The sequence below is a fragment of the Fringilla coelebs genome (genome assembly GCF_963513975.1).
Source record: "Fringilla coelebs genome assembly, chromosome: 19".
Classification (NCBI taxonomy): Eukaryota; Metazoa; Chordata; class Aves; order Passeriformes; family Fringillidae; genus Fringilla; species Fringilla coelebs.
In genome coordinates, this window is record NC_140045.1 from 13,188,172 (window position 1) to 13,203,103 (window position 14,932).

The window sequence follows — 14,932 nt, forward strand, 5'->3', positions numbered from 1 at the left end:
TTCCTCCTCCCTGCCTCAGGCTGCTTCCCCTTGGAGCAACAGAAAAGTCCTGAATTCATGGAAACTATGGGATAATGCGGGTGAGCCCTTGGAAGGAGCCATCGATTACTATGGCTTTCTTTGACAGAAACTGATGCACACCAGGAAATTCCCTCTGCTATCCCTCGCTAGTGTCTGACTGCTGCTTCAGCTCTTCCTGTGTCGCTGATGGAGGGGCGGCTTTAAAAACAAGGTGGGTGGGACTGCCAGAGAAGTCTTTGCAGACACTGAGTCAGTAGAGGTTATCTTGGCCTATAAGGCCACTGCAGAGCGGGGTGCTGCGGCCACCCCGGTCCTTGAGGAGTATCTACAACGCGCTGGGTGGTGTCAAACAGTCACCTCCGTTTTGCTGGCGGTGCGGTAGTGGTGGTGGTGCCCGGGGATGTAATGCAGCTGCTCCACCGTGTTGTGCCGGCGCGAGGCGAACGCTTGGCGCTTGGCCGAGGTCGGGTTCATACCCAAGGTGTTGTACAAGTTATTTGAGGCACTGGGATGGGAGTGCATTTTTGACATCCTGTAGCGATCCAAGACGGGTGTGGACACAAAGACATCCGTGTGTGACAGTGCCCTGGACATGGACTGCTCGGGGTAGCCCGAGCGCTCCGGGGACAGCAGCGGGTCCTGGGAGTGCAGGCGCTCTGCCGACAGCAGCTGCTCGTCCGACAGGATCCGCTCGTAGGACATGCTGAACTCCTCGGGCATGATCCTCTCAGGGGACAGCACCCTGTCCTGGGACATGGCCCTGATGGGGCGGCGGGGCCTGTCCCGGTGGTTGCCCTGCTGGGACATTTTGATGACGTTGATGGGCAGCGTGCCCCGGGCTGCCAGGTCGGGCAGGTGTCTCCTCCTCATGTAGTACTCGTCAGCCTCTTTGTCAGCTGTGGGCAGGGAAATGAGAGGTTAGAAACGGCAGAGTGCTGCCCCAGGCCATGGAGCTGCTCCTGGTGACGCCTCAGGGACCGTCTGCCACAGGCACGGGCAGCCCTGTGAGGGTGGTGCCACCAAGGGCTTGGGGCAGACAGGGCGGTGTGAAAGGTGTGGGGACAGCGCAATTCCCTGGGCACTGCACCCCACACTCCTCCACGTGGAGGCCAGGCCATGGTACCACACGATTTACAGGAGTTATGGAGAAATTCCCAAATGTCACCTTCTCAAATTGCCACACTCTTCACATGTCACCCTGGGAAAGAAGAGGGCAGGTGACACGAGCAGGCGGGGTCCCCGTTTGAGGACATGCCCGTGTCACCTCTGGCCTTAGACATGGCTATTCCCTGCAGCCCATCCCATTTTAATTACCACATTGAAATATTTGTAAATGTGATCACAAACCAGGTTTGGTGGTCTCTGAGACACTGAATCACCTGCCTAAGGTTCCGTTTCCCATTTTTATAATCAACCTTGGTTGATAGAATAGAATTTATCCCACGGAACATTTCTTGCTCAGTGTGCTGCTCCTGCATCTCAAACAATCTCTCTGCTGCTCTGAAATGCAGCACACACCCCCCACACTCCCACTTCCCTTTTTTTTTTGGCTTTGAGAGGAATGCTGTGGGCTCAGAGAGGATGTTGGCTGCTGCAGCTGTGTCGTGATAGATCACTGGGATCCCACAGCCACCAGCCTGTGGGTTTTATTCACCACATTGGCTGGGAGCTGGAGACAACTGGCTGCTGCTCCCATGAGCCAGAGCTCCTGTGGTGGGTGCTGACAGCATCCCAGAGCTCTGCTCACCAAACACCAGTTCAGCCAAACCCTTCACCACCCTGTGCTGGGCCACGTCCCTCACTTGTGTCCTCATCCCTGTCCCACACCTTCCCTTCCCTGCTGCCAAGCCCCCGGTCCGTGAGGAGGTGGGGTTGGTTCTCTCACCCCCAGGAGCAGGAGCTGAGAACATCTGTGCCCCAGTGCTGCTGCCAGCCCCTTCCTCCCAGCCCACACAGCCCCAGGCGTGAGGTCACCCCCAGCTCCCCGTGGGATTTGCTCTCAGAGCTCACACTGCGGGGATGAATCTTTATTTTTTCACCACCCGACACTTCCCAGAAGGATGTCTCGCTGCAAATGTCAGGCAGCAGCGCTCCTGGCCTCCAGCTCTCGTGTCTTTAAAATCACCTTCTAGGAAGCCTGGGGGTGGGGGGGATTCCATGTGGCCCCGGGAGCTGCAGGCGTTTGGATTCTGTGTTTTGGGGCCGGTTGAGCGCCAGGCTGGGCGTGCAGAGGCTGAGGCTGGCTGCGGGGTGGGAACCAGGCAATTAGCACTCTGGCACTTGGCCTCTGCTCCGGGTGAGAGCAGCTCCACAGGATGTGCCCGTGTGGCTCTAAGTAGATGTAATTAAAGCGCACAACATCCCAAATGGAGATGTGCTTGGATGCTCACACCTGGCTCTGGTAATTGCCAGCAGGAGCTAAACCAGCTTATGGGAGGTTTGCAGCTCTGAGGCTGCTGGAGGGGTGGCACACTCAGCTGCTTGGAAGGGCTTTGAAGGTGTTCCTTAGACTAAAAATGCAGCATGTGCTACACTTTAAAATGTATTAAAAAATCCCTTTTCCTTCCCTCTGCCCCCCTGTGACCCTGCTACGGGTCTGTACAGCCTTCTGCTGCCACAGCTGGACTTTCAGGGAGCTGATTTGATTTCCAAGATGTTTCTAAGCTCGCTCAGGCCATGCCTCCAGTGATGCTGAGGAGGAGGAGGAACATTTCCAGGTGTGGAAAAGCTGCTCATCTCCATCTCAGAGCAGTCAGAGGAGGTGGAACAGCCGTGTGTCACACCCAACAAGCTGCTCCAGGCAGCAGCAGACAGACATTTTCCAGGCTGCTGGCTCTGAGAGGGGCGTCAGCCCGAGCCAGGGATGGGGAACAGAGCCTGGCAGGAATGCTGTTGGATCAGGTTCTTTTTTGACTTAGAGATGGGGTAACTGAGAGGAATTTTAAAAACTTTTATTCTATTTTTTATCTCATGCGAAGGGTGAGACAATACAGATGTTCTCATTCACCCTATCACAATTAGAAGTTAAATATTTCTTAATTGCAATATATTATAAGAATTTCTTGGCCTTCCATACTATACTGTAAATGCCTTAAAGCCAATCACCTAAAAATACCCCTCGTGGCTCCTTCTTCAATGCATCTTTCATGGTTCTATTTCTTTGAAGTACCCAGTGTTATTTGCAAGGCCACCCTTTGAAACTTGTTCCTAGCCCCATTTCTACAAATGAGTTTCTACAGATTCATTTCCCACATTCTCGTGCCAAGGGAGAGCTCAGCACTGGAATTCCTGAATTCCTCAGGAATTCAGAATTCCTGCACCCAGGGGCAGCAAGGAACAAACCCAGCTGCAGAGATCCAGGAGCCTTCCAGGAGTGGGAAATGTGGAGGCACAGCTGGCCAAAACCAAAGTTTCTCTAGGAAATAAAATCTTGGAACCGTGAAGGGGTTTGGGAAGGAATCTTAAAGATGATCCAGCTGAAACCCCAGCTGAAGCACATTCCAGGCTGATTGATGCCACCCTCATCACACCCTGGGACAGCTGGCACCTGATCACCCTGCCCTTGTCCTGTCATTGAGGCTAAAATTCACAATTTTATCCAAAATGAAACTCCAACCCAGTGTGCTTCTCCATCCAGGATGTGCTTAAAAATTCAAGAAAAAGAAAAACAAAAATGTCCTAAGAGAATTCCAAAAAAAAGCAGAAATTGTGAGCAAAGAGAAAAAATAATCACTGGTGTATTGCTTGACAGACAGGATTTTTTCTATTTTTTAGTCAATCCCATACTTCTGGGTGTTTCCATATGTTTTTCAAACAATTGGAACTGGAATTACTGGAAGCTATGCTTTCTGCATGCTTTCTGGGCTTTTTTCATTGGTTTTGGTTGGGATTTTTCTGCCCTTTCTTTCCTCCTTTGACAGTTTCTAGAGCATCACTCAGGGCTGGTCTCACCACACTTCAGGAATGTTTGAGTGTTTCAACTGCCTTGGCTTCAGGCTGAGCTGTTTTACCCTCAGACAGCTTTTTTGGGTGGCTTTTTGGTGGTTTTCCCCTCATTTGGAGGGAGATTCCCAAATAAATGCTCTTACACATTCCCCCTCACCCCGAGAGCAGAGCTCCTGTGGGGCTGGCATCCCAGCAGTGAGGTTTACAGAAATGCATTTGCTCTGGGAAGGTGGAGCAGAGCAGCCAAATTCGGGTTTTGTTCCTGTTTTTCCATATTCTGGTGAGAAGGGATGCACGTGTGTGTGCACGTGAGGCCAGCTCAGTAATCCCTCTCCTTTTTTAAATGTGATTTCCCCAGCTCTCTTCCTCTGCAGCTCCAGCAGGTTTCCTCTCTGGGCTCGTCTCTCCTTGTTTTAATTGGCTTTAACATTTCCAAGCTGCCCAGTCACTCCTGATGATTCTCCAGCCAGCACCAAGTGGTTTAATGTGCCTGAAAACAGGAGCTGCCTTCCTCGCTGACCTTTCTCACTTTGCTGGGAAGAGCAATTCCCTGGAGCACCGGGCAGGATGGAATTAATCTGGCTGCTCTTGCTCAGCCACATCCTCACAGCCTCCCCTCACTGCTCTTCCCCAGCCCCTCTAGAGACCCCCAAGGACCCCCCAAATGGGTTCTGCTGTCTGTACCCTGAAAGAAAGGCCAGGGAGATAAAAACCCTGGTCCTGCACCATCTGTCTCTGCTAATTGGAGGAAAATAAGTAATTTTTCCCTGCCTGGCAAGCCAGACAAGCACCTGAAATATGGATTTTAAAATATCTAATGCTTCGTTTCTTGCTCAAATAGAAGTATTTGCTAACGATCTCTTCAGCACTTTTATTTTTTATTTTTTTCTAGGAAGTCCATTGGGAAGAAGTGACAGGAAGCCCGTTGGGAAGAAACAATTTTAAATTAAAAAATGAATGTCAAATAAGTAATTTTCAAACTCCAGCTTTTAGATATCACACTTTTTTTTTTGTGTTCTCTTCATGCAGAATAAGAACATTATCTTGCTGGCACTTTGCAAGGGGAGGAGGGGGAGCTGGGAGCCTCTTTTCCCTTGGCTCTGGAGCAGAGCAGCTGCAGGAGAGTGATTCAGAGATTCTGGAGGTGCTGAGCGTGTTCAGTGCCAGGGGGAGCAGGGAGGGCTGGGCCCTGCCAGGGCTGGAACTCCCTGGCTGCCCAGGAGCAGAGTGGGGCAGTGGGTTGGCACCTGCCAGGTGCTGTGCAGGAGGCTGGGGTCTGCAGAGAGCTCTGGAGCCTCTCCCACCTGCCCTGGAGGGGTCCAGAGGTGGGATTTGCCCTGCAGGGATTCCCTGCTGGCCCTGGTGGGGGGATACTGAAGGTTTTGACTGACCCCTCTCCAGCCAACAGGGCACTTTCCCCGTTCAAACCACAGGGAGGAAAGGAAACCCACAGGATTTGTTCATTGTACACATTTCCCACAGGCTAAACCCAACAGGGAGCAGCAAGCCAGGAGTGCCCAGCAGAGGGAAGGGATTATTCCTTACACAGAAGAAGCAGGGGGAAGGAAAGGAGCTGACACCTACTGAGTCTCTTGAGAGATGAGTATTTACTGGGGTTGGTCTTGACAGCAGACTCGTAGGAGGGCGGCAGGTGGGAGAGGTTCTGGAAGGAGCGGGAGAAGGACAGGTCGTAGGGCTCGGTGGCTGAAGTCAGGATGTTGTTCATTCGTGGCTTGTCTGCAAAAAAAAACAGAGAAAGGCAGGTCTGGAGTGTGCCCCGAGGGCATGGAGAGAGGCTGGCTGTGCCCACAGGCTCAGCAGGGAGCAAAGCTGGACCTGAGCCAGGCTCAGCCACAGGCTCCCGGGCATGGTTCACACTGGCACCAGCAGATCCAGGAGAAAGGGATCCAGCAGGTCCAGGAGAGATGGATCCTGTGGACACTGGCACCAGCAGGTCCAGGAGAGATGGATCCTGTGGACACTGGCACCAGCAGGTTCAGGAGAAATGGATCCTGTGGTGCTGCTTCCTGCCCAGTTGTGGGGACAGCAAGGTGCTGCCTCCCATCCCCTGGAGCTGCCCAGAGGGATGGGGCTGGTCTGGCACTCACCCCGGGCATGGGGGCTGTGCCAGGTGCTGGGGCAGCATCACTCACCTTCACCCCCCAGTGTGCCCTCCCCATCCTCAGGGACACAAAACCAGCCCAGTCCCTTTAACTGGGCCACCACGAGGTTCCAGCTGCCCTCTCTGTGCCAGAGTCCTCACGGGTGCACTGAACCTGGGGGCTCTGGGGCTCTGCAAACCCCCACACCTCCCTGCACCCAGGGCTGGGGCACCTCTGGGGGCACTCAGAGGGCAGGACAAGGTGTTGGGGAGGTTCTGAGGCAGGAAATCCCTGTCCTGAAGGGGGGAGGATGCCCCTCTGCTGATGTTCATTTTGTTGGTTGCTGGGGGTGCCCAGGCAGGGTCCCAGTGCCCTCTGTCACAATTCCAATGCTGAGGGCACTGAGCCCAGATGCTAAAATTGGAGTCCAGACTGTCTGCAGGGGTTTGAAATCTTGTTCCTTCACTGCAAGCTGGGAAAAGGGTCTTTCATCAGCCCAGCCAAGGCACAGGGACCTGTAGAACTGCAGTTGTAACCCCCAGGTGTTCAGACATTAAAATGGGCAGAGAGGAAAAGATTTAACGAAGCAGGAACTTCAGTTTTTGGAAGCAGAGCCAGAACAGACCAGTGGGCTCTGTCAGACCCCACAGCAGTGATGGGGGTCAGCAGCTGGGGCAGAAGGTGACCACATGAAACCAGAAGGGTGAATTCTCTGCAGGAGCAGCAGAATTCCCAGGCCTGGGTCCACACATTCCCACTGTACAACCCTATGAAGAGCAATGCATGATCAGTGTGCACTCACCTGCCCCAAGCCCTCTTCCCTCCTCTGCACCAGGGGCTGCTTGAGATAAAAGCTCAGATTCTGCCCAGAGGTAGCAGAGCAGCAGGGGAATTTCACCTGGGAAACTGCTGGCTTTGTACAGCGCCCATACTATTGCTAACTTCTCCCATTTCCAGGAAAAAACAACTCAAAATCCACCGAAGCAGAGTGCAGACATTTCACAGACATTTTTCTAGAGCTGAGCCATAAGTGAATCTGTTTCCTCCAAAAAACATCTGTGAGAGTGCGGCCAGCCCTCCCCTGCTGCCTCTCTGCCGTGTGGAGCCCTGCTTGTTGGACAGCAGAACGTTTTCCTCCTCTCTGAATTTTTCATTTCATCGTGTCCTCGGTGCCCCTGCAGCCTGGAAATGAACCCAGCAGCTCATCTGAGCGTCTGCTCGGGGATCCAGAGCTGCTTCCACAACTCTTCTCCCACTGGGGCTTCCCTTGGATGTTTCAAACCTCCTGTCACCCACCCTCAGCACTGCACAGTGTCAAAGACAGGCTGAGGCAGTCAGCACATACAGAATTGCTCTCACAGTAATTCTGTAAGAAAGAAATTCTCACAGAATCCAGCACGGGTGAAAAATTCCTCCTCCCACTGCAATAACCGCCTCGGTTCATAAATCTCCTCTCGCCTTTCTCCTGCTCCTCTCTGCTCTCCTGGAAGGGGGTTCTGGTGTGGCAGGTTCCAGAGGGATCTGGAGTGGCACCTCTCAGAGAGCAGCAGCTCCTTGCTGATGATTTCCATCTGGTGTATTTGTGGGGTGTCCCGTGGCAGGAGGAAGGAATGATGGACCTGACTCCACGTTCTCAGAAGGCAAATTAATAATTTTAGGATACTATATTATATTAAAGAATGCTGTACTAAACTATACTAAAGAATACAGAAAGGATACTCACAGAAGGCTAAAAAAAGATGATAATGGAAACTCGTAACTCAGCTTGGCCCTGACTGGCCAATGAGTCAAAACAATTCACATTAAACCAATGAAAAAATCACCTGTGGGTAAAATCTCCAAACACATTCCGCAGGAGCAAAACACAGGAGAAGCAAATTAGATAATTATTGTTTTCCTTTTTCTCTGAGGCTTCTCAGCCTCCCAGGAGAAAAATCCTGGGCAAAGGGATTTTTCAGAAAACATGAATGTGACATCCATCCATGTCTAACAGCCTGCCTGCAGGATCAGGGAGTGTGTGGCATCCATCAGGGGGCTGGAAACAATTGATTTGATGTTATCCAGCGAACAGAGGCTGGATCAGCGCTGAAACCATGTCCCCACTCCTCCTCCTGCTTGTGTGGCAAGGACCCCGGGGTAAGATCTCTGTGCAAATTGCTCAGGCAGAACGTGGAGCTAATCTCCATTTCCACGGGGGTTTGGGCACGCTGCAGTGAGCCCAGGCACAGGCGCGGAGCTGTGCTCGGTGCCAGAGCACAGCATTAATTGACTGCTTGCATGAGGTGTGTGAAATTAAGTGCCACACATTTATCTGATGGGCTGCTGCAGGATCACTTCATCTTCTCGCTGCTCTTCCCATCCAGGCACTCAGGAACAGGCTGGAATGGTTCTGGCAAATGAGAAGTCACCTTGAAATCCACTGCCCATCACTCAGCAGAATAAGGGATAAACTGAAATGACCAAAGCTAATTTCAGATGTCTTTTGCATAATGTAGCTTGAGGGGGAGATCAGAGAACTGAGGTGCTCCAGGAAGGAGAAATATCTCGTGCAATTTATATTCTGAGGCCAGTCCAGCACCAGTTTCTCAGCAGGTTTTCACTCCTGCAATATATTTGTCTCTGGTCTCTCTCCTCTTTGTTTGTGGCTCTTGTGGGCTCCTATGGAGGCTGCAGGTCAGAATCAATCATCAGGATGCAAATTGAAGCTCTCCCATTGCCTGCAAGGCGGCTGAGGCTGTACACTGTGCTCCCCAGCATTCCCATCATCCCAGCTGGAGATGGCACTGGAAAACCAGCCCTGTCCGTGGCTGCTGGGATTACCTTTAGAGTCAGCTTGGGTCCCACTTCCCCTCAGCATCTCTGTGCCATTTGGTGCCCATTTTCTGGCACACCATCCCTCCTGGCAGGAGCAGGCAGGAGGTGAGCCCAGGAACTCCCCCAGCCTGGGGCCAGCCAGTGCAAGGCTTGACAATTCTGCAGGAGCTGCAGCATCCCCACCCTGCAGTGCCCAGAGCAGGGAGGCACAGCCCAGCCCAGAGCTCCCCAGGCTGCTCCACGCTGGCACAGGGAGCTCAGGAAGGGAGCAGGGGCTCTGTGAGCTCTGATCTCCCCTCCTGCAGCCCCACCCAGCCAGGTGGGTGCACCTCTTGTGCTTCACGAGCCAGAATGGCCAGGCCAGTGTGAACCTGCTCTGTTTTATAGGAACCAGAGCATCCCTGGGCCAGGCTCTGATGGGCTCCTGCTCCCTCACACCTTGCTCTGGGCTGGGGAAGGGGCTGCCTGGAGGGGCTGCCTGTGCTCCTACCACACCCTGATGATGCCTCAGGATTTCAGCTTTTATATTTTTCAAATCCTGTAGTGCACAGTTCTGAACTCCATTTAAAGTCTATTTAACTGCCCTCACATTTTGGTCAGACAGAACAATCCCTCTGGCCCTGAGATCCAAGGACACACCACAGGCCCTGAAAAGTATAAACAAAAGTAAATTTTGAGGAGCAAACTGGGGAATGTGACTTCATTACCTGAAGCTGTGATTGGACAATTAACACACCAAACTGATATAAAACTCATGACCATCACCCATCCTGGGTGTAGCCTCTCCAAGGCTTTTGCAGTGCCCAAGGTGCAGCTCTTGGAGGCCTTTAATAAACACCCACTTTATCCTCCTGATCTTGCCCAGCCTCTGTTCCAGGCTGCCACCCCAAGGCTTCACTGTCCAACAGGACAATGGCTCTGGTGGCAGCCCCTGGGTGTGGGTCCTGCAGCCCTGCTGGCCCTGGGGGGGGATTCACACAAATTCCTGCTCTGCTCACTCCTGCACTCTGTCATCTGCCAGGGAAGCACAGCTCATTTCTCTGCCAGTGCTTTGCAACCTCTCTGCAAGCTCAGAGAAGCTCCAGGATTTCCAGAGCTGTGCAGATAGACCTGAAGTCTTCTTGTCACATCTTGCCCCTCTTGTTGAAAGACACCTTCAAAGTGTGTTTACATGAGGCACAAAGCCTTTCATGTTCAAGGACGGGAGCAGATGATGCCAAAGTAAAACAAAAACAAAAGCGAATCGATGGCAAAGTTTTGAACAAAGCTCAAGTGGCAAAAGGGATGTGCTGCAGATTTGCATTTGAGTCTGCACATATGTTGTGCGAATCCTGCAAGACATTCCAACAGATGCCTTTTAAAACATTCACCCAGGGAAAGCAAACAATGTCACCTAGGAGAAGCTGCTACAACCCAGCCTTCTGCTGCTCAGCTGCAGCTCAGCAGAGCCCCAGCCCTGTGTCAGGGCTCTCCCTGCTCCCCCAGCTCTGCCTCTGCTCAGCCCTTGCGAGGCTCAGACGCAAAGTCTCCGGCTCTGACGCAAGTTCTCGCAAAGGGCCCCTCTCCCCAGGAAAATCTGCTGGCACTGCTGACGTTCTGGAGCCTTCTGTGCCAAGGCTCAGGGCTCCCAGGCCATGCTGAAGTGACACGCTGTCAGGGCAGGCAAATGAACCGATGTCACAACGGATGGCACGGATCTCCAGTGCTTGTGCTTTCACACTTCTGTTTGCTCGTGTTACTAACACTGTTATTAATAGTGCTGTGCCTTTCTCATGACTAATCTCCAGGAGGTTTCTACATTTCCAGGTCAGATCCTCTGTGGGGGAAATCAGAGCTCTCCAGCGAGTAGCTGCCCTCATTTATGAGTGCTGGAGATGGAGGATTCCAAACCCTGTGTCTGTCAGGATGGCCCCAGCGCTGGGCTGGCAGGGCTCCTGGCTGGGAACTGAGCAGCACCTGCAGGAGGAGGGTGCAGAGGGAAGGGATGCAGCACACAGGGACACCGGGGGTGACAGTGACACCCCTGAGTGCTGGCACCCTGGGCACCAGTGTGGAGAGGCCCCTGAGCACACAGAGCTTCACCGAATATTGCACCCCACAGCTGGGCTGAGAGGGGCAACGCTGAAACCAAAGTGAAAGGAGAGCTGCAGAAATGAAAATGGCACAGAGCAGTCAGAGCAAAGGGTCTGCTCGTCCTGGGGGGCAGGTAAAACACCTGGCTCTGGCAGCAGGGCTGGGGCTGGGACCCCTTCCTGCTGGGCTGGAGACCACTGCACACTGGTACCTGCCCCCAGCTCTGCCAGGGCCTGGGCAGGGCAGGGAGGGGGATTTGGGGATGGCTGGAATGGTTGGGTGTGGTTTGATTTGGTTTGATTTGGTTTGGTTTGGTTTGGTGTGGTTGGGTTTGGTTTGATTTGGTTTGGTTTGGTTTGGTTTGGTGTGGTTGTGTTGGGTTTGGTTTGGTTTGGTTTGGTTTGGTTTGGTTTGGTCTGGTTTGGTCTGGTTTGGCTTGGTTTGGTTTGTTCTGGTTTGGCTTGGTTTGGTTTCATTTGCTTTGGTGTGGTTTGGTCTGGTCTGGTTTGCTTTGGTCTGGTTTGGTTTGGTCTGGTTTGTTCTGGTCTGGTTTGTTTGATTTGGTTTATTCTGGTTTCGTCTGGTCTGGTTTGGTCTGGTTTGGATCACAAAGACCTCTCAATTCCAGCCCTGCCATGGCAGGGACACCTGCCACTGTCCCAGGTGCTCCCAGCCCTGTCCAGCCTGGCCTTGGGCACTGCCAGGGATTCCGGAATTAAACCCAGGATTGGATCTGAGACCTTGGAAAAGTCTCCCCAACTCAGGAGTTAGAAGTGAGAATGTGGAGTTTAAAGCAGAGATAGGTAAAGCAAGGGGAAGGAAAGTTTAGAATTTCAGAGTATAAATATAGAAAAAAAAAGCAGTTCCAGAGGTAAAGAAGGAGTTTAGAATGCAGCACCGTGGGTTTGTGTGCCATAACAGGATTGGCTAATAAAGCCCACACTGTAAGTCCATAAGACAAAATATTTATGTATTATCTCAAAAACATAAATATCCTTGTTAGCAGTGTTTCATTGGTCAATAAATCCTTCAAAGGTCCTGTAACTAAGAGTCTTGGGACCTTCTGAGCCAAGGTGGGAGCCAAACTCACCCTTCCTGACTGTGGAGAAGATAAGAAAATAAACCTCATCATCAAAAACAATTGAGAGGTGCCATGTCAAATTCCTTCCAAAATTCCCCCCAGGTGAACTATCACAGCTCCCACTACCATTCCACCCTGCCCAAGGTCAGGACAGCCAGAGCTGGCTGTTCTCTGGGTTTATGCTGCACATCTGATTAGCTTCTCCTTTCCCCCATATATTTCTGCTGGGGATAAAGCTAATTTAAACAGTCCTTAATTGTTATGGTTTTGTAAACAGTGCCTTAAACACAATAGACACAAAACTCAACAAATTGCTGGAGGAGATGTGACAGAATAGGGAATCATTTTCATATCTTCTGGGATTGCCCCAAATTGAGGCTTCTGGTCTGATGTTAGAAAATTGATGCAAGGATTTTTTTCAGCAATATATCCCCCAAAGCCCTGTTAGTGTGTGGGAAGGAAGATGGCCTGGATTTTTGAAATGAAGAAAAGAGAAAGAAGGAGGAAAAGAAGGATGGAAAATAAAAAAAAAAAAAAAAAGAGAGAAGAGGGAAAAAGGAGGGAAAAAAGGAGGGAGGGAAGGAAGGAAGGAAGGGAAGGAAGGGAAGGAAGGGAAAACCAGACTCATCCATGAGTCCATATAGAGAAAAGTGTTAAAAGCCCACACAAGTACACTATAAAATGAAATTTGCCTCCCTCAGAGCAATCCCAGGCATCATCCACGGAAAAACACTTGGCCAAATTAAAACCTTGAAGTAATTGGCTGCTCATGGTGCTTCACCAAGTATTTTTTGAGATGATTGTCAAATGCAATTAACTGACATAAAAGTTGTGATATGAACTTCCTTCTAACCATATTATTTGGAAATGTGCTTGGTATTTATAAAGATGTAAAAAAAAAAAAATTGTTTATTAGGTGCTCTTTAGGTTAGGATAATTATATATGCACTAAATATAATGAGATGAAACTTCAGTAGCAGTAAAAAATAAAGCAATAATCTGTACAGAAACTGAGCCCAGGCAGTCAATGTGTATTTCTGTTATAGCTGATGCTCAGTTCTCTTTTGTGCCCCCAGCTCGGTTTTTTCCTTCATATTTTAATGTTTTTATGGGGGAAATAATTTTATGTGCTTATTTTGTGTGAAGGCTGAATATCTAAGCAAGATAAATTAATGTATCAAAAGATTTAGCTGCATTTCATATGTAAAACTTGGTTGTGCTTAGAGCCTAATACTTGCTCCCTCCCACTCACATTTTACATACAAATCACTACATTTCCTAAAACTGCTGTAGAGTTCTTCATTTGCAGCTCAAATCTGCAGCTGAGGTAGAAATAAAGTCTAGAGTTAAGGAAATCCACATGAAAATTCAGATTTCGGTGGAATTGGGGTCTAAACGTTGTCACTGGAAGCAGAATTTCAGCTGATGTTTCTGAAGGGATGCAGGAGCCTCTGGAATGGGACATTTGGGGCAGGAATAGTCCAGCAGCAGGAAAAGAGGGAAAAATAGGGGAATAAAGGGAGGGAGGGAGGAAGGAAAAGGAAGGAAAAGGAAGGAAAAGGAAGGAAGGAAGGAAGGAAGGAAGGAAGGAAGGAAGGAAGGAAGGAAGGAAGGAAGGAAGGAAGGAAGGAAGGAAGGAAGGAAGGAAGGAAGGAAGGAAGGAAGGAAGGAAGGAAGGAAGGAAGGAAGGAAGGAAGGAAGGAAGGAAGGAAGGAAGGAAGGAAGGAAGGAAGGAAGGAAGGAAGGAAGGAAGGAAGGAAGGAAGGAAGGAAGGAAGGAAGGAAGGAAGGAAGGAAGGAAGGAAGGAAGGAAGGAAGGAAGGAAGGAAGGAAGGAAGGAAGGAAGGAAGGAAGGAAGGAAGGAAGGAAGGAAGGAAGGAAGGAAGGAAGGAAGGAAGGAAGGAAGGAAGGAAGGAAGGAAGGAAGGAAGGAAGGAAGGAAGGAAGGAAGGAAGGAAGGAAGGAAGGAAGGAAGGAAGGAAGGAAGGAAGGAAGGAAGGAAGGAAGGAAGGAAGGAAGGAAGGAAGGAAGGAAGGAAGGAAGGAAGGAAGGAAGGAAGGAAGGAAGGAAGGAAGGAAGGAAGGAAGGAAGGAAGGAAGGAAGGAAGGAAGGAAGGAAGGAAGGAAGGAAGGAAGGAAGGAAGGAAGGAAGGAAGGAAGGAAGGAAGGAAGGAAGGAAGGAAGGAAGGAAGGAAGGAAGGAAGGAAGGAAGGAAGGAAGGAAGGAAGGAGAACTGTGGAACTGTCCTCCCCAGGATGTAACAGTTCCCAGCTCCTTCCAGCCCCTGTGCCATCCTGCAAGCTCTCCTGATGTCTTACTCCAAAGTCCAGATCCATTTCCAGACTCCCCAAGCAATGGCTCAGCAGCAGCAGCAGCAGCAGCACACATGGCTGCAAGGAACAAAAGCAGCCCTGGCCATCTGGATAGCTCAGAGAGAGATGTACCTCTGAATCACACCCTCATTTGTAGTCAGCTCATCCCAGTCCCTCACAACAACCAAATTATTAAGGCACAGGAAGCACAAGGAATCCAAGACCATCAGTGGATCTGCCTTTGGTTTGTTTTTTTGGTTTTTTTTTTTTGTCTCTTAAGTACATAAAAAAGCAAAGCATCTGCTAGGAGCAGAGGGAAGTGGAATTGTTTTGTCACATTCCCTGGAGTGCTTGGACGCCACGGGACCCTGGTGCTGGAGCTGCATTAAAGCTCCTGGGCAGACACACTCAAGGGCAGCTCAGAACCCAGCAGGGGCTGGATTTTAAGGATGAGTACCAAGACCAAAGAGAAGACAGCACAATTTCAACCCTATTTCTCTATTTTCTTCTTCTTCTTTTTTCCCCCTCAGGAAAGTAAAAAAGTGGTGAGGAACATTGGAGGCTGTCAGTTCAGGCTCAATAAATAC

General features: G+C 50.7%; 1 protein-coding gene across 1 annotated transcript in view; it reads right to left on the bottom strand.

The window, feature by feature from the left end:
• Positions 1-366: 366 nt before the first annotated feature.
• SHISA6 (shisa family member 6) overlaps positions 367-14,932 on the bottom strand; it is a gene marked incomplete at both ends in the record, with an annotated part of 147,083 nt that continues 132,517 nt past the window's right edge. The window contains 2 exons of the mRNA XM_084218451.1: positions 367-917; positions 5,551-5,703. Coding sequence (XP_084074577.1) covers positions 367-917; positions 5,551-5,703 — 704 coding nt within the window. The remainder of the gene's footprint in view (positions 918-5,550; positions 5,704-14,932) is intronic.